General features: G+C 47.5%; 1 protein-coding gene across 2 annotated transcripts in view; it reads left to right on the forward strand.

Moving 5' to 3' along the window:
- The window catches only part of SLC4A9 (solute carrier family 4 member 9), a 48,077-nt gene that overhangs the window by 11,290 nt on the left and 17,579 nt on the right, over positions 1-19,208 (forward strand). For both annotated transcript variants that reach the window (XM_088675981.1, XM_088675982.1), the window contains exons 6-14: positions 957-1,044; positions 2,359-2,513; positions 4,212-4,328; positions 4,546-4,720; positions 4,899-5,032; positions 6,630-6,901; positions 8,841-8,896; positions 11,510-11,698; positions 13,092-13,205. In XM_088675981.1, coding sequence (XP_088532107.1) covers positions 957-1,044; positions 2,359-2,513; positions 4,212-4,328; positions 4,546-4,720; positions 4,899-5,032; positions 6,630-6,901; positions 8,841-8,896; positions 11,510-11,698; positions 13,092-13,205 — 1,300 coding nt within the window. The remainder of the gene's footprint in view (positions 1-956; positions 1,045-2,358; positions 2,514-4,211; positions 4,329-4,545; positions 4,721-4,898; positions 5,033-6,629; positions 6,902-8,840; positions 8,897-11,509; positions 11,699-13,091; positions 13,206-19,208) is intronic.

The raw sequence follows: 19,208 nt of genomic DNA on the forward strand, positions 1-19,208 counted from the left end.
TGGTGGGAAACCATTTAAATTGGTTAACTGGCTTCAACAAGGCCACACTTCAGGCCATTCTGAAATATTCTCAATCTATTCATTGCTAAGGCTGTGAACAGCAGACAATCCCATATTTGCCAGGATTGTGGAGATTGTGCTCAGTGGCAAGCCATTGCCGTGGTGTTTCTTTCTCCCCATTCTTTTGAGAAACAATTTGTTCCATTTCAGTCGCCGCCATCTTGCTCCTTCCACTTACGCGTACGGCATGATGGCAGCAGTCCCACACAACTTAGGGCGGCGATAGCCAATATGATACCTCCATGTGTTGTTGGACTACAACTTCCATCAACCTCAAACAGAGGCCATGCTAACTGGGACTGATGAAAGTTGTGGTCCAGCACACTTGGGAAGCTATCTCTGGTTTAGGGCATTCTCAGTTAGGCAGGATTCTCTTTTTCTGTCAGTCCTTGGCCAAACCCTGAGCCAGACTACACCTGGGGGTGCTGGCAAACCAAGATCCATAGGGCTAGAGGCAAGTTAAGACAGGCTGGTTCCCGAGTGGGCTGGTAAGTAGGAAGAGAACCAGAGATGGAAGGAGCATTGACAGGTGGCCTGGTGGCCAGCTTTCAGATCAAGCAGATAAAGAGGAAAGAGTTGTCCAGACTGAGGACCCCAGCCTAGAGCATCAGTCCTACAGAGACAAGCCTAACTGGTTCCTCAGGTCACCTGCTTCAGATGGGCAAATGAGTCACTGTTTTCTCACTCTGACCGCTGTATCAAGCGTGTTGCAGCGCAATAGAAGACCAGCCTGCGAGCTTCCTTAGTAGTGCGAGGAATAAAGCGTCTGAGCCCCATCGCCTCAGCAATTTGTGCCAAGTTTAGGATTGAGGCCTCAGTGAGCTGCTTGCTTTGAAAGGAGGGAAATGAGCTCATCTTTGACACCTTCTTCCTGACATTGATGTGACTCTATCCAGGTTCCTCTTTATCCTCCTGGGTCCCAGAGCCAAAGTGAAGGCTTACCATGAAATTGGCAGGGCTATGGCTACTCTCCTGACAGACGAGGTGAGTTTGGGTTCTGGCGGGGAGGTGCAAAGATCTGCTGCCGCTGCCATAAAATTAGAAAAGGTGGACCTTGAGCTTGTTTGAACGAAGGGAAGTCGCAGAAAACTTTATTTTTTCTTCTTCCTTTTTTTCTTCCCTCCTTTTTTCTTTTTCTTTCAGGTTTGTTCTAGAATTGTGATATACTTTGTATATTATACTTTTTATTAGATTACGAAATTATATTGGCTATTATATATATTACAAGAAACAATTGGAAATGATAATAATTATGAATGGATTGTAATAGTGTTTATTTTATAAAGTTAATAAAGATTATGTTTCAAAAAAATAAAATTAGGAAAGGTGCTGCACACTGTAGTTCTGGCATAGCATGATGGTGCTAAAGGCTGGAGAAGTCAACGGGTGATTAGCACCCCTAAAGTCAATCTTCTAATTGCCCAGGGGGAAAGAGGTCTTGGATTGCTAGGTAGGGTTGCCACCACTTCAGACATTTTGAATGGACTGTCTATATTTTTCAGAACCCTATCATAATTATCATGAAATGTATTATGAACATAGTTTGTTCATATTCTTTGCGAAAGGACTATTGTATGACTGAGAAAACCTCATATACAGAAAACCCCTGTTTCAAACTGATGTGTCTTGGAGGGGGGCGATTGGCTTCTGGAGGTAGCAAAGAGCAATAGCAAATCTGCTTGAAACTAATAAAAAGAACCCACCAAAGCATTTTCATATACGAAATATAATGCATATAATGTAGGAAATCTTCATATTATTACTGTGTTTCTCCGAAAATAAGACATACCCCGAAAATAAGCCATAGTGATAGGCAGTTTAACCTTGTAGGTTAAACTGTACCATACTTAATAAAAAAAATAAGACATCCCCTGAAAATAAGCCACTGTGTTGTTTTTTAATAGGAAAAGTAAATATAAGACGGTGTCTTATTTTTGGAGAAACACGGTATGTAGGCTAGAAAGGAGCTGCATTATGCATTAGTGACTTATTTTCCAGCTGCAAATTTAATGATTAAAACATGTACCGGTAACTTTATAGTTTTGATTATACTTTGGCCCCAGTAAGCCCCTTGATGCTCTATCATTGACACAGCAAATGACTGAATTGTCCATAATTTCCTCCATTTAAGGGTGAAGAGTTTTCTTGGCATTTTAGACAGTGTAAAATCATAAGTCTGTTTTGCTGCATGCAGGCAACCAAAACCACAAGAAGCCCTTGCGCTTTCCCGGAATGCGTTCCCGTGATTGGTCTTTCCTGTAAGCAGGCAGAGCTAGGACTAATACCATTCCTTTCCAGCTTTTCCAGAGGGTTGCCCGGAAAGCAAGAGACGCAGAAGATCTCACAGCAGGAATTGATGAGTTTCTGGATGAACTGACTGTCCTACCCCCGGGAAAATGGGACCCAACCACTCGAATTGCCCCCCCAAAATGCTTGCCCTCACCACAGAAGAGGTATGTGCAGAGAGGAGCTAGGAACAGGAAAGAAAGTTGCTGATTCTTAGATCTCTTTAGCTAAATTTTTAATATTGTAGAGATATTTGATTATATTCCTGTACACTGCTCTGGAATCTATGTTTCGGATGAAATGTTTTTTAAAATGATAAAAAATTAAGGGGACGGCAAATTACCTCGATGTGTTTCAAGCCGCTAATGTGAACATCCTCTACTATATCTCATTGCATTGGAGAGCCAGTGTAGTGTAGTGGTTAAGAGCGGTAGACTCATAATCTGGGGAACCGGGTTCGCATCTCCGCTCCTCCACATGCAGCTGCTGGGTGACCTTGGGCTAGTCACACTTCTCTGAAGTCTCTCAGCCTCACTCACCTCACAGAGTGTTTGTTGTGGGGGAGGAGGGGAAAGGAGAATGTTAGCCACTTTGAGACTCCTTCGGGTAGTGATAAAGCGGGATATCAAATCCAATCCAAACTCTTCTTTGAAATTCTGGTCCTTGCCAGCCTCTCTGGCCCAAGGCATGCAAATGTTGCAGGTGCAAGGACCGGTTCCACTCCATGTGTGTCAGGCAACACAATCCCTGTTCCTCCAGCCATCAGGTCTTGTGTGGGTTCTGTTTTTATTTGCTTCTATGCGAGAGGGCATCCTGGCTGCCTGTTCTGCCACACAGTTCCATAGTTTCCTGAAACCAAACTACTTCAAAGGTGTGTGCCAGGCATAACAGATGTTTTGAGACTACAGTTCCCATCATTCCTGACCACTTGTCCTGTTAGCTAGGGATGATGGGAGTTGTAGTCCGAAAACATCTGGAGGGATGAGTTTGCCTATGCCTGCTGTATGCACTACCTTCATGGTTTGTTTGGTTTTTTTAAAAAAAAGAGGTGGGATGGGAGCAAGGCACTAACCTGCAGCAATACTGCTGCCACCACTGCTATAATATTTATTTATTTAGTTATTTAGTTATTTAGTTATTTAGTTATTTAGTTATTTAGTTATTTAGTTATTTAGTTATACCCCGCCCATCTGGCTGGGTTTCCCCAGCCACTCTGGGCAGCTTCCAACAGAAAAATAAAACACAGTAATCTATTAAACATTAAAAGCCTCCCTGAACAGGGCTGCCTTCAGGTGTCTTCTAAAAGTCTGGTAGTTGTTTTCCTCTTTGACATCTGTTGGGAGGGCGTTCCACAGGGCGGGCGCCACCACCGAGAAGGCCCTCTGCCTAGTTCCCTGCAACTTGGCTTCTCGCAACGAGGGAACCGCCAGAAGGCCCTCGGAGCTGGACCTCAGTGTCCGGGCAGAACGATGGAGGTGGAGACGCTCCTTCAGGTATACTGGACCGAGGCCGTTTAGGGCTTTAAAGGTCAGCACCAACACTTTGAATTGTGCTCGGAAACGTGCTAACATGTGGGCTGCCTCAATGATTCCTGCCCTGCACGGGGCGGACTAGATTTACCCTTGGGCTCCCTTCCAACTCTACAGTTCTATGATCAGATATGATGCTGTCCATTATTTACCTGGGTATTGTGCCATGAGGCATACGGAGGGTGTATCACTGCCTCTTCCCTACAAGCCCCTGGAGCCTGTCAGTGGCAGATAGGAATAGAGAGGAGAGCTGAGGATCAACGGCCCCCAACAGAATGCTGCTTCTTTGCAAGCCAGAATGCCTCTATCCTGAAAGGTGGCCTCTTGTGTTCTTAGGATCTCCTTGCACTTCCGCGAGTGGAATCCTCACTCGAGTGGGCACTTGTCTGCCGCGGACGAGCGTCATCCCCATGGGCATCAGCACGTCAGTGAAGAGCTGAAGAGGACCGGAAGGTAAAACTCAGGGCAGGGAGGGGGGTGGTAGGCAGGGGCTTCATGCCAGGCCTCTGGAACGGGGAGGTTCACCGATACAGGGCTGGAGCAATGGCAGCTGGGCATCGTTGCTTGCACTGGCCTGGAGTCAGAGGTGGGAAAGGGGGACCAAAATAACCACATGCAGCAAATTAAAAACCCGGGATTAAGGAGCCTCTCCTTTTCTTCCCCCCTGCAGACTGTTTGGAGGGTTACTGAAGGATATCCAGAGGAAAGCCCACTGGTACTGCAGCGATTTCTACGATGCCCTCAGCATCCAGTGCCTTTCAGCCATCCTGTACATCTACCTGGCCACAGTCACCAACGCCATCACCTTTGGAGGGATGCTGGGAGATGCAACAGACAACATGCAGGTCTGAGCAAGAGTCCTGCTCGCAATGCCCACATGTGCTGTGTAGTTCTTGACACCTCTGCTCCCCCACCTCATGTTGCCACAGCAACCTGCACAGGCACACAGGGGGGGGGGAGAGAGAGAGAGAGAAGGTTGGCCATTTAACCAACCAGAGCCATGTGCTTCTTCCTGTGACTCAGGGTGTGCTGGAGAGTTTCCTGGGAACTGCTTTCGCAGGAGCCTTTTTCTGCCTGTTTTCTGGTCAGCCTCTCACCATCCTAAGCAGCACTGGGCCTGTCCTCGTCTTTGAGCGGCTTCTTTTCTCCTTCAGCAAGTAAGTACGTAAGGCCCTCATATTGGCATGTCTTCGCGTTGGAAGCAAGCCTTTGGAGCTGTCCTTGCTTATGCCCCCTGAATGACGGGGTTATTCAAGAGAGGTTGAATATATTCAAGAGAGAGGAGGGAGATAAAGTAATAAAGAAAAGTTAAAAACTAAAGAAAGAGGTTTAAAAAAAGGATAGAAAAATAAGATTAATGAAATAAAGAATTTCTGATTCTTCATCTGTCCACTATATAAAAACAATATACACTTTGTCCACTCCAATATTACATCCACTAAAACAACTTTCTATAAACAAACATTATATTCAATCCTCAAATCCAGATATCACTACTTCATTTTCTTTTCATGCAAAAAGTCTACGAGAAGTTTTCAATCTTTAACAAACGTTAACAATGACTTTCCTCTGAAAACATGTCATTTTTGCTATCCCAGCTAAGTCAGTTAGTTTCAACAGCTGTTCTTCCATTGTTGGTGATAACGGATCCTTCCTTATTTGTACCTATAAGTGTTTTGCAGCCATAATTGTATTGTAACAAAGTTCCATAGCAGGATGTTCACTGTTTTGGGGAAATGTGTCAAAGCATTTACAGAGCATGGTTCAGTATGTCAAGCCCAGTAAGAAAGTCAACCTAGCTTAATTTCCCAACATAAAAAGGATCATGCAATAGGCCTCAGCTGATCGAGTGCAAGCAGGCTATCACTGGATGAAAGCAAAGGGCTTGTCTCCTGGTGCAAAGTGTCTTGACCAGGCATTGCTGCTCAGCTGCCTTTAGCTCCGCTTGACAGCTGAAGAGGCTGGTGCCTCTGGTGAGAAGAGGGACTCATTCTACCCCACCCCACCCTCCAGTGCAGGGATTCCATTGCTCATAATTTGATAATTTCAGTTATTAACTGAGTGGCGTGCATGTGATAAATAGATGGCCTCAGACTACTATCTCTTTCTGCCTTTTTGTAAGTGAGGGGAGCCGACCTGCAAGCTGGCAAGGGAAAGTGCTGAAATGTCAGTCTCCCAATAGCAGAAGACTGGCTGTAGCAGGGCCGGCCCTACGGCCAGGCTGGGTGGCGCAGGGCACCACGAGCTGTGCCCGCCCGCTGGCCGGCCGGCTGGTCCGCCGGTCCGCCGCGCAGCTGCGCCCACGGCAACCGCGCTGTGCCTGCCTGCCCGCCGCGCAGCAGCGCCTGTGGCAGCTGTGCTGCGCGCTGTGTCCGCCTGCCTGCCCACCGCGCTGGGAAACGGGGCGGGGGGGCGCCGGAGGGACCCGTCGCTCCACGGCGCCAGGGGCGCTTAAGACAGCCCTGGGCTGTAGATGTAACTCCTTAGCTTAGCTGCTATGTGCCTACCTTGTCGAGACACCAGGGCAAGAAGGTTAGAGTTGGACGTGGCATCTTGTGGTTAACTGGTGGCTGTCTTGCAAATGAAGCAGCCCATTCAGGAATATTTCTTTCTTTCTTTCTTTCTTTCTTTCTTTCTTTCTTTCTTTCTTTCTTTCTTTCTTTCTTCCTTCCTTCCTTCCTTCCTTCCTTCCTTCCTTCCTTCCTTCCTTCCTTCCTTCCTTCCTTCCTTCCTTCCTTCCTTTCTTCCTTCCAGAGAATACAGCTTGGATTACTTAGAATTCCGCCTCTGGATTGGCCTCTGGGTGGCCTTCTTTGGCCTCATACTGGTGGCTACCGAAGCCAGTTACTTGGTGCAGTATTTCACACGCTTCACCGAAGAAGGCTTCTGCGCCCTCATCAGCTTCATTTTCATCTATGATGCAGTTAAGAAGATGCTGTCTCTGGTGGAACACTACCCAGTCAACTGGGACTACAAGATCAGTGATGTCACCTTGTACAGCTGCACCTGCCGGGTGCCAGAGAGAGGTGAGACGAGAAGCCCATGCTTGTTGCAATGGGTGGGTTGGAATGGCTGGGAAACCCTGCAGGGAAGCTGTTGTCCGCCTGTATCTCTAGTCTGATTGGTCCATGATGGGTCACATCTGAGGAATTCTTCAGCTTAGGTTTTTTTCTGCCCCCCCTCCCATCTTCAGGCAACAGTGGACTTGTGCAATGGTCCAGAATATGAACCAACATTTTACATTATTATTTTATTTATTTATATCTGCCTTTTTCCCTGATAGGGAGTCCCCTGATAGGCAGTTTACAGCCAAAAATAAGAACAGCTTAAAACATAGGAAAAACAATAATTAAAATAAAAACCAATTAAACATTGATAAAAGTAAAACTATTTGTGTATACATAAAAATATATTAAAGTATATTCCCCATTCCCCATTGTTTCTATTACATTCTCAATATCTAATACATTTAGGGGTGCTGATAGCATATCTTTTTGATATTCTTCAATAGTTGGTATTTTAATATCTTGAAAGAAGTTCTCCACCTCATCCTCTGATATATTTTCTGGCCCTTCATATGATTTTTTGTAGAATTAAAAAAAAATCATTATTTATATCTATTGATGAGGTCGCTGCGATGTTATTTTCATTTCTTATTAAAAGTATTATTTGGTTCGCTTTCTTTTGTTTTAGATGATTAGATAGAATTTTTGTTGGTCTTTCTCCCTGTTCCCAATATATTTGTCTTAAACTTAGTAGGCTGAACTCATTTTTTTGAGCTAGCATATTATTCAGTTCTAATGTTTGCTGTTGTATTCTTTCATGTGTAACCTTAGATAGGTTATTTGCCATATCGCCCCATAGTGTTTTTAAAGAAATTTTTAGATTATTTTCTTCTAATCTTTGCAGTTTGGCCTTGTTGGCAGAGAAGGATATTATATCCTTCCCATTCCATCAGTCTTGACATTGAAGATTTGGAATTATTTTTAAAATATATTTGCGTTTCTTGGGTTATATATTGAATGAAGTTTTTTTCATTTAATAATGATATATTAAGATACCATCTCCTCATACCTCCCCTGGGTTTTAGATAGTTTATATTCCAGTATTACTGCTGAGTGATCAGCTATAATGGGACTATCAATGTCACATTGGCTGGTAAAGAGATGTAATGATGTTGATGTTAGAAATACGTAAATCAATTCTATGCTGGGTATTATGAATTCCTGAAAAATATGTATATGATTTTTCCTTAGGATGATACAATCTCCATGTATCCACCAAATTCCAATGTAACATATAGTTATTAATTGCCTCTCTAACCTTTGTCCTTTTTTCCCTAGCTGCTGAGGTGGTATCCATCTGTGGATGTAAAATTTTATTAAAGTCTCCACCCATTATCAAGTGCTGATATGATAGAAAGCTTAATCTCTTAAAGCAGTTGTGAATAAACTTATGGTCATCAGTGTTTGGGGCATAGACATTTACTATTTCTATCCCTTCTGTTTTAATTACAATTATTAAGCATCGACCATCTTCCTCTCTTATTATATCTTGTATTTCATAAGACCAGCCTTTCCTAAATAAAATTATGACTCCCCTAGCATTTTCGTCTAAGTTTGTTGAAAGAACTTCTTTTACCCATTGACATTTCAAACTTTGAGCCCCTTGTTCTGTCAAATGTGTTTCCTGTACCGTAGTAGACGTATACTGTATCGGCCTTTAATGACTGTAGATATTTGGGTGTTAGGATTTGTCTTCACCTGCCAGCAGAAGGATTGCAAGGAGGGAGCCGGTCTAGCTTCTCTAGAGAAGGCCCTCACCTGCACCCCGAGCAAATGTGCCTGGGAAGGTGGCAGGACCAAGAGAAGGGCATCCCCTGAAGATCTCAAAACCTGGGCAGGTTGTATGGGGAAATATAGTCTTTCAAACATCTTGGACCTAACCATTGACTGTTTCTTTCAGACAACTCTTCTCTTCTGAACGAGACACTGCTCCCTACCTTCAGCAGTTTGGGAGAGGTAAGAAATTAAATCATTTTCCATGATTAGGCTGTGAATGAAAGGAAGCCAATGTCCAAAGAGCCTACAGTATGTTGTGACTAATGCAGCTGACCAAAGGAGGATCAAGAATGTCATGTCCCTTGGAGACCTTGAATTATTTCCTGGTGTCATAGCTAGGATAGGTAGAATGCCCAAGGGGTCATCATGCAGTAGCCGTCCTGTTCCATCTCCACTGCCAAGATACATCGTTACCCTTATGTAGATTTAATGTCGCTCTTTTGAAAACATCACAGCCTCACAAATGCTAGACCACATTCTGCAGTCCTTCTGGAGTCATCCTGTAACTCCCCCCCCCCAAAAAAAACCCCAAATAGATACTCCTGCCCATTTTATTAGTTAATGATGAAGTGGCCCAGAGGGCAAGTTGCAATCATGGGATAACAACAACAACAACAACAACAACAACAACAACAACAACAACAACAACAACAACAACAACAACAACAACAACATATTATTTATACCCCGCCCATCTGGCTGGGTTTCCCCAGCCACTCTGGGCGGTTTCCAACAGAAATATTAAAATACAGTAATTTCTTAAAGATTAAAAGTTTCCCTAAACAGGTCTGCCTTCAGATGTCCTCTAAAAGTCTGGCAGTTGTTTTTCTCTTTGACATCTGATGGGAGGGCGTTCCACAGGGCGGGTGCCACTACCGAGAAGGCCCTCTGCCTGGTTCCCTGCAACTTGGCTTCTCGCAGCGAGGGAACCGCCAGAAGGCCCTCGGCACTGGACCTCAGTGTCCGGGAAGAGCGATGGAGGTGGAGACGCTCCTTCAGGTATACTGGACCGAGACCGTTTAGGGCTTTAAAGGTCAGCACCAACACTTTGAATTGTGCTCGGAAACGTACTGGGAGCCAATGCAGGTCTTTCAAGACCGGTGTTATGTGGTCTCGGTGGCTGCTCCCAGTCACCAGTCTAACTGCCGCATTCTGTATTAATTGTAGTTTCTGGGTCACCTTCAAAGGTAGCCCCACGTAGAGCGCATTGCAGTAGTCCAAGCGAGAGATAACTAGAGCATGCACCACTCTGGTGAGACAGTCCACCGGCAGGTAGGGTTTCAGCCTGCGTACCAGATGGAGCTGATAAACAGCTGCCCTGGATACAGAATTAACCTGTGCCTCCATGGACAGCTATGAGTCCAAAATGACTCCCAGGCTGCGCACCTGGTCCTTCAGGGGCACAGTTACCCCATTCAGGACCAGGGAGTCCCCCACACCTGCCCGCCTCCTGTCTCCCACAAACAGTACTTCCGTCTTGTCAGGATTCAACCTCAATCTGTTAGCCGCCATCCATCCTCCAACCGCCAACAGCAGGGATGAGCCTGCTGTGGGAGGGCAAGGGAAAGGGTCATTCCTGGCTGCGGCTGACAGTGACTGTAGCCTTGAGATGTGCAGCCAAGATGCACTCTTTCCCTTAACCCACCTACTAAGGCTGTCCTTTCAGCATCCTGGTGGTGAAAGGATCGGTCTGGGGAGATGCGCAGCACCTCTGTATGTTCCATGCCCTCCTCATTCAGATGTGGCCCTAGAAGGAGTGGGGAAAAATGGACCCCTCTGGCATTCATCCATTCTACATGTGCAAGCCCAGTGCACTTCCATGTCGGTGATGGGACGCCACACCTGAGGCCAAGGCACCTATGGCACACACTGCTCTGACCTTTATAATAATAATAATAATAATAATAATAATAATAATAATAATAATAATAAAATTTTATTTATACCCCACCCTCCCCAGTCAAAAACCGGGCTCAGGGCGGCTCACACCAACAAAACCACAATAAAACAAAAAACAATTAATTAAAATACAGATTAAAATACAGTATCAAAATTTAAAATGCAACCTCATTTCAAGTAGTCCATAAATCCAGGCCATGAGGGAGGAAAACACAGGGGTCAGGCTAAGTCCAACCCAAAGGCCAGGCGGAACAGCTCTGTCTTGCAGGCCCTGCGGAAAGATGACAAATCCCGCAGGGCCCTGGACTCCTGGGAAAGAGCGTTCCACCAAGTTGGGGCCAGTACTGAAAAGGCCCTGGCTCTAGTAGAGGCCAATCTAGCCACCTTATGGCTCGGGATCTCCAGAGTATTGTTGTTTGTGGACCTTAAGGTCCTCCGCGGGGCATACCAGGAGAGGCGGTCCCATAGGTACGAGGGTCCCAAGCCGCGGGGCATACCAGGAGAGGCGGTCCCGTAGGTTTGAGGGTCCCTTTGAGGGGGAGGGAGAGCCCCAGGGCTCAAGGGAAGCCGACAGAGGGCTGCCACCGCCACCCCGAATCACAGGGACCTCCACTTGAGGTAGCTGCCTCACATTGCCTGTTGGTCTGGACTCTGGCCAGCCCTGTCCTTGCTCCGAATCTTTGCCTACAGGGCGGTTGGGGACCAGGGAGAGGGAAGAAAGGCAGAAAGGGATGCTGTGCCCCTCTTCCGTTTCCCGTTTCCTCATCATGATGCTTGAAACTGGGATCGATTCCACAAAACATCCATCCTGGGCAACAGCACATCTTTCCGCCTTGCTCAGGGCTGGGATCCATTTCTTGCTCCACCGTGAGATTGCTGCTTTCTTCTCCACAGCAGTCGGAGTCTGGGAATTGGTCCCTGCTGACCAAGCAAGAGTGTGTGCAACTCGGAGGCCACCTAGTGGGCAACAGCTGCAACTACGTGCCTGACATCACTTTCATGTCTTACATTCTGTTCCTGGGAACATTTCTCTGCTCTATGGCCTTAAAGAACTTCAAGACCAGCCGCTATTTCCCCGCAGCTGTGAGTACCTCCCATCTCTCATCCATTCCCTGGATAAAGGGGTGGGCGGGTGGTTTCAATATGTGTGATTAGCACTACACCCTCCAAGTTCTTGGGGTGCGCCTACAGCTTCCCACCGGAACCTCTGGGCTGACAGATCCCGTCCCCAGGAGAAAGGAAGGACGCCTTCATGCTCCTGGTTTCTTCTTCACCAGGAAATCTCCTTACTTCCTTGGTGCTTCCTGGTGGGGCCCAGAAGATATTGTCCAGCGCTCAGTGGGAAAGGAATGCCTACATCCTGGGGCCACCGGGGCTTTGAGGGGGAGGCAGGAGGCCCTTCCAGCAGGATTCCCTCAGTTCTGCGCTTTCTGTATCTGCAGATTCTGAACATAGCAGACACCAAGGCCAACTGAATAATCAATAAGCAAAAAGCTCAGCTCTGCAATCCTGGACTGCAGAGCAGTTGGCTAGAGCCTGGTGCTGATAATGCCAAGGCTGCAGATTTGATCCCTGCATAGGAAAGCTGCGTGTTCCTGCATTGCGGGAGTGGGACAACCAGATGATCCCCAGGGTCCCTTCCAACTCTACAATTCTATGATTCTAAACAAAATGTTTCAGTGTAAAGTCTGTTTGCTTTGCTCCCCTATCCTCCCACCCTCCCACCCGCCCTCCCGCCAGCCATCACTTAACTTTTCTTTTTGATGTGCTTGTCCTAGTGGTCCATGGTCCAGAGTGAGGCTTGCTGGTCACATTGACTGCATTAGATACTTTAGGGGAGGCAATGAGGTTTCTTTTCCCTTGATTCCTGCTCGCGAATGAGCGTGGGTTGTGTCCCTTGGCAGCTTGTCCGTTTTATTGCTCTTCTTTATTTCTTTACAGCCATTGGGGCATTGTTGAGAGGATGCAGACCTCTCTCCTCAAAGTAGAGCATGTTTGCTAGATTGCTGCTGCCACCCCTTCCCTCTCTCACCTGCATGTTCTTTGCTTAGTTCTTTCTCTTCCTCTCTTTCTAGAATCATAGAATCATAGAGTTGGAAGAGACCACAAGGGCCATCCAGTCCAACCCCCTGCCAAGCAGGAAACACCATCAAAGCATTCTTGACATATTCTCTCTCTCTCTCTCTCTCACACACACACACACACACACACACACACACACACCTCTTCCAGAGCCCACCATCCTCTCACACAAACATCTACAGTGATAAAGGAAGTATAATTTCACGTACTGGTTTATAGAAAGGAACACTTTTTATCGGATCATTCCTTATAAGGTGTTTCACTCCTGACTTTTCTGAATTTTATTAAAGTCCAGGACTTCTTTGGAATGGGGACGCTAACCTTAACTTTGCATACTTGCGAGCGTAAACCTTGCTCTGCAAATCTCATGGCAATTATTTTGTTTGGTTTTTAGCTGAGGAGGCTGGTGGGCGACTTCTCCATCATCCTGGCTATCCTCATATTCTGTGGAATCGATGCTGCCCTTGGATTGGATACTCCGAAGCTCATTGTGCCCAACACATTCAAGGTGGGACTGGCTTGGAGCAAGCCAAAGAGTTGCTCTTCTAGGTTGCAGACTAAGTGCAAATGTTGGGTCTGGGGGGGGCATACGTTTTGTGGGATTTTAAAGGTGTGAGAGGATTACATAAGAAGGAAGTTTAAGTAAAGAATTTCTCTGCATATAGCACATTTGATCATATTTCCTGAGATGGCAGAATGGTAAGGCAGTTCTGCAAAGCAAATTCCTTAAGGAGCATTACCGTTTAACACAACTACTGTACTTGAAATTTTTGGACCCTTCGGATGCCATCTCCATCTCAGAGAGCTGAGAGATTCCAGGGGTTCAGCAGTTGCCCAGAGTTCTCTTTCCTTAGAATGAAGGTCAGCAGAGACTGTGATGTCTTTAGGGTGTATGGTATTATTTACACATATATACAACCTGAGAATAAGATGGAGGAGCTCACAGCATCAACACCCCAGAAGGTCTTGCTTCTTCACCTGCGACAGCTTTGGCTCCAGCGCAGTGCAAGCATGTGTTGGGTTCCAGCTTCCAGCCTCCTCTGACACAACTCACTGGGTTTTGTTCTCCTCCCTACCAGTTAGGTGAGGGAGGGGGGAAAGGACCACCCATTTGTTCTATGGCACAAAGTAACACTAGTTGTGGTGCTTAACTAGCTAGCCAAAGTCATTACCTTAATAAAGGAACAGATTTGGCAAGCTTGCTCTGATACATTCTACCCCCACAGATATAGGACCCCAGGTTATGGGAAGGGGCTCAAGGCATCATCCAGACTGATGTCCCTGCCCCTCAGCCCCCACAAACCTGAAGGCAGTGGCGTCGCAACGGGGGTGGGGGACAGTACACCCGGGGTTCTATATCTGCAGGGGTGACAAGAAGTCACCCCGCGGGGGCTTGCGGTGGCGCGAGCAGCCATCATGGCGCCGCAGCCACTGCATGTGGAAGAACCTCCGTTTGCAGCTGCAGTCGTGAGCAGAGGATCCCGGCACCGGCGGCAAACCGCTAAGTACAGCACATGTGCGGTGTTGCACGCATGCGTTGTACGTAGCGACAACATGCATGCGCTGTATAGTGCCAGGATCCTCCGTTCACGGCTGTAGCGGCGACAGAGGGATATGGTACCGTCTGTACGGCACTGGAGCGGCACCGGCGGCAAACCGCTATACAGCGCATGTGCGGCATCGCTACGTACCCGCATGCGTCGTACGTAGCGACGCCACACATGCTCCCTACATATTGACGCCCGCCCCGGGTGTCATGACGCCTTCCTTCGCCCCTGCCTGAAGGCTGGGTGATAATGCAAGATGGGGACTGTAGTTTCATAAAGCCTATTCAAAATAAGAATGTCTTGCAATAGCTCTGTTTGGCATCTGTAGTCTATCTTTGGTCCTTGAGCTCAGTAGAGGTTATTTGGGCATCATCTGTGCCTTCTTGACATCAGTGGATAAAACAAAAGAGACTCCAGTGCGGTGCAGTTTCTGGGTCTCTTGTAGCACCAGTACTATTCTTAAAAGGAAGTGTGAAGGGCCACTTCACTGTGTGGGTTTGAATGTCTCGTGTTACGCAATGGGCATACCGGTACTTTTAATTAGTGGTGGCGCTGTGGGTTAAACCACTGAGCCTAGGGCTTGCTGATCAGAAGGTCAGCGGTTCGAATTCCTGTGACGGGGTGAGCTCCTGTTGCTCGGTCCCAGCTCCTGCCCACCTAGCAGTTCGAAAGCACGTCAAAATGCAAGTAGATAAATAGGAACCGCTCCAGCGGGAAGGTAAATGGCATTTCCGTGTGCTACTCTGGTTCGCCAGAAGTGGCTTTGTCATGCTGGCCACATGACCTGGAAGCTATACGCCGGCTCCCTCGGCCAATAATGCGAGATGAGCGCGCAACCCCAGAGTCGGTCACGACTGGACCTAATGGTCAGGGGTCCCTTTACCTTTACCTAACATGAATTAAGTAACACATTGTTGACGGGCACAGTACAGAAGGCAAAAACGGCAGGAGTCAGAGAACCACTGTCTTCTGCACCTGAACAGGATAAAAGTAATGCAACATATTGCTAACATGGGTTAGGAGTATGTTGTGGAAAATTTGCCTATTTATAGCTCTTGGTTCCTTAGGGATTGACTGACTGACCCACCCTCTGTCCCTATTACACCAAGAGGAGTAATAACACACAGCAATTTTGAAGTGCTTGACGGACATGACCTCACTCATTCTTATAAGCACCCTGTGAAGAAGGTCAGCAGTACTAGCCCCTTGCCACAGATGGAGAACTGAGGCTGAGAAACCATAGCTGCCAAGTCTCCCGTATTCCCTGGGAAACCCCTGTTTTTCCTGCTGTTCCCAGCCGAAAAAACGGATTTTTTTGGTTTACCCCGGTTTATTCTGGCGCGGCAGCCATTTTGGAACTGGGCGGAGCATGCTCAGAAGCGACTTTTGATGCTGCTTTGCCCAGTTCCAAAATGGCTGCAGCGCAACTTCTGGTGCGGCATCCATTTTGGAACAGGGCAGAGCAGCATCAAAAGCAGCTTCTGAGCATGCTCCGCCCAGTTCCAAAATGGCGGCAGCGCTACTTCCAGTCCAGTCCCTTATTTCTCAGGCCGGAACTTGGCAGCTATGCTGAGAAACATGGCTTGCATAAAGCCACCTAGTGATTTAACAGCAAGGTTTGAACTAGGAACTTCCTGGCTCTCAAGTTACACCCTCAACCACTACACTGTAGTGTCTGTTGGGTATAAAAGGGCACACCTCCTGTGTCTAGGGCCTAGGCAGAACCTGGAGAAATTGCAAGTACCGTACCTCAAAAATTCTCCAGTGCAGCAGGAGAGGTAGCAGCTGTCACTGCATAGCACACTTGCAATGCTGCTCATTACAGCCACATAGGGGAGGGGGAAATTACAGGACTGGGGAAGAACAGTGAGAGAAGTCATGGAATGCTCCTGGGCTTCTGTAGGCCACCTGAAACACAGAAGTGGAGCAATGGAAGCTTTTCCTGGCATGGAAATAGAATGGGCGTGATGGTGAATGCAATACCTTCTAAACTCTGCTTTGTGTCCAGCTGCTGTTAAAGGCGAAAGGGCAGGAGCACTAAAATGAAGGCGGTGGCATACTGCTACCATAGCTGCCAAGTCTCCCGTTTTCCCCGGGAAACCCCTGTTTTTCCAGCTGTCCCCAGCCAAAAAAACAGATTTTTTTGTTTTTTTCCTGGTTTAATCTGGTGCGGCGGCCATTTTGGAACTGGGCACAGCAGCATCAAAAGTAACTTCTGAGCATGCTCCGCCCAGTTCCAAAATGGCCGCCGCGCTACTTCCGGTATGCTACTTTCGGTCCGGTCCCTTATTTTTCAGAGAGGAACTTGACAGGTATGACTGCTACCGAGGCTCACGATTATGACTCGTGGCTTCTTGAGGCAACTGTCCCCAAAGGGAGGGATTGTTGTGATGGGAAGGAAGGCTTCTTTTTGACTAGGGTTGGCCCGATACATTTTGGCACCTGAGGCAAACCACGAAATGCTGCCCTCCCCCCCCGCCCCCAAGTAGGAAAGAAGGGGTGAGTGAAATCAGGAACAAGCAGGGACAAGGGGAAGGGGCTAAAGATCTACAGTCGTACCTTGAAGGTTGAACGAAATCTGTTCCAAAAGTCCATTCGACTTCCAAAACGTTTGGAAACCAAAGCGCGGCTTCTGATTGGCTACAGGAAGCTCCTGCAGCCAATCGGAAGCCACAGAAGCCCCGTCGGACGTTCAGCTTCCAAAAATAGTTTGCAAACTAGAACACGAACTTCCAGGTTTGTGACGTTTGGGAGCCAAAACATTCAAGAACTAAACTGTTTGAAAACTGAGGCACGGCTGTATTTTGGGAACAGCGGGGGTAGACTGAGGGGGTGGACTAACAGCACCTCTTATTCACCAAGCAGCTGCTGTAGATCTGCAGCCCCTGTGGATCCTGCTGCCTGAGGTGATTGCCTGGCCCTGCCTCTGACAGAGGTCAGACAAGTGCTGCACATTGTGGACAGCTATACTTACATAAATCAACAACTCCAAACTCAAGAAGTGCAGAATAAGCCCAGATAAGCCCAGAAATCTCCCGGGTTTGGAGTACAAATAACAGCCATACAGATTAGCAAACAGAGCATGGATTCAAATTGATTGTCTTGCCCCTCCGTGTGGCATGTTGGTTTATTAAATAAAAATGCACACTAATTGCACACTGATGCAATCGACTTTCAGATACTGTAGTTTAGAAGTGCTCCGGGGAGGAAAAGACAGCGTTGCAACGTCCTTGCACACATCTCAGCCAATCAGAGCTGTGCACAGCCAGCCACCTTTTAGGTTGCAAATTTTGCAGGGCAGGATCTGTTGTCTTGTTTGGTACTCTACAAATATTTCCTGCACACTGCTCAATTATTCATTTATTGCTTCCAACAAATATGTATGGCATAGCTTTATAGCCAAGTCTATGTTTACTCAGAAATAAGCTCCAATGATTTAAGTAGGACTTACTCCCCAAGTGGGGACATGGGTGACGCTGTGGGTTAAACCACTGAGCCTAGGGCTTGCTGATCAGAAGGTCGGCGGTTCGAATCCCCATGACGGGGTGAGCTCCTGATGCTCGGTCCCAGCTCCTGCCAACCTAGCAGTTCGAAAGCACGTCAAAGTGCAAGTAGATAAATAGGTACCGCTACAGCGGGAAGGTAAACGTCATTTCCGTGTGCTGCTCTGGTTCGCCACATGACCTGGCCACATGACCTGGAAGCTGTACGCCGCCTCCCTCGGCCAATAATGCGAGATGAGCGCCGCAACCCCAGAGTCGGTCACGACTGGACCTAATGTTCAGGGGTCCCTTTACCTTTACCTTTACTCCCAAGTAAGTTACAGGTAGGTAGCCGTGTTGGTCTGAGTCGAAGCAAAATAAAAAAATTTTTTAAGGTGCTACTGAATGATTTTTTTAATTTTCCCAAGTAAGTGTAAATGGAATGGCTGTCTTAGACTCTTTAACACAAATGCGGGCAATGTCCCGATGTTTGAAAGATTGCTGAGTCCATCCCCACTCCCCAAGGACCCCTGGGAGGGAGATATGCACGTCTCAGGCTTCTGTTGCCTGGATTCTTTGGGGGAACCCAGGACAGTGAGACGGGTATAAAACTAAGATGTTCGAGGCCTGCGGAGCCCCGTGGTCTGCACAGACTACAGGCATCGTAACTGAGCCAATGCCAGGCAACCCTGCCATGGTTGTTCCCTGGCGGCACCGTGAGCAGGGAAGGAGGAGTCGGCTGGTGGCTCAGGGCCAACCTTGAGCTGCCCTGCTGCAGGCCTGGGCGGGGGAGGATTAGTGGAGGCTCCATGGGGAGCAGCACTGCCTGCCTGCCTGCCAAGGGAGGGGCGTAGGAAGGAACTCATGGTCTCTCCTCCTAACAGGCAGCCAAGAGGCAGGTTGTGCAATGTGGGTGAAACGTCAGGGCCGAGATCTGGGCCCCATATACTACTATTATTATTATTATCATTATCACTATTAATTCATTTATACTGAACCCTTTCCCCTGGTGAGGACTCAAGGTGCCTTACAGATAAAATAGGTAAGGTAAAGGTAAAGGGACCCCTGAACATTAGGTCCAGTCGTGACCGACTCTGGGGTTGCGCGCTCATCTCGCATTATTGGCTGAGGGAGCCGGCGTATAGCTTCCAGGTTATGTGGCCAGCATGACAAAGCCACTTCTGGTGAACCAGAGCAGCACATGGAAACGCCGTTTACCTTCCCGCTGTAGCGGTTCCTATTTATCTACTTGCATTTTGACGTGTTTTCTAACTGCTAGGTTGGCAGGAGCTGGGACCGAGCAACGGGAGCTCACCCCGTCACAGGGATTCGAACCACCGACCTTCTGATCAGCAAGCCCTAGGCTCAGTGGTTTAACCACAGCGCCACCTGGGTCCCTTACAGATAAAATAGGAGCAGCTAAAACTCAAACATTTATAGCAGGGGTCGGCAACCTAAGGCCCATGGGCCACCAGCGACCCA

Source organism: Zootoca vivipara, chromosome 8, assembly GCF_965207765.1.
Source record: "Zootoca vivipara chromosome 8, rZooViv2.hap1.1, whole genome shotgun sequence".
Taxonomy (NCBI): domain Eukaryota; kingdom Metazoa; phylum Chordata; class Lepidosauria; order Squamata; family Lacertidae; genus Zootoca; species Zootoca vivipara.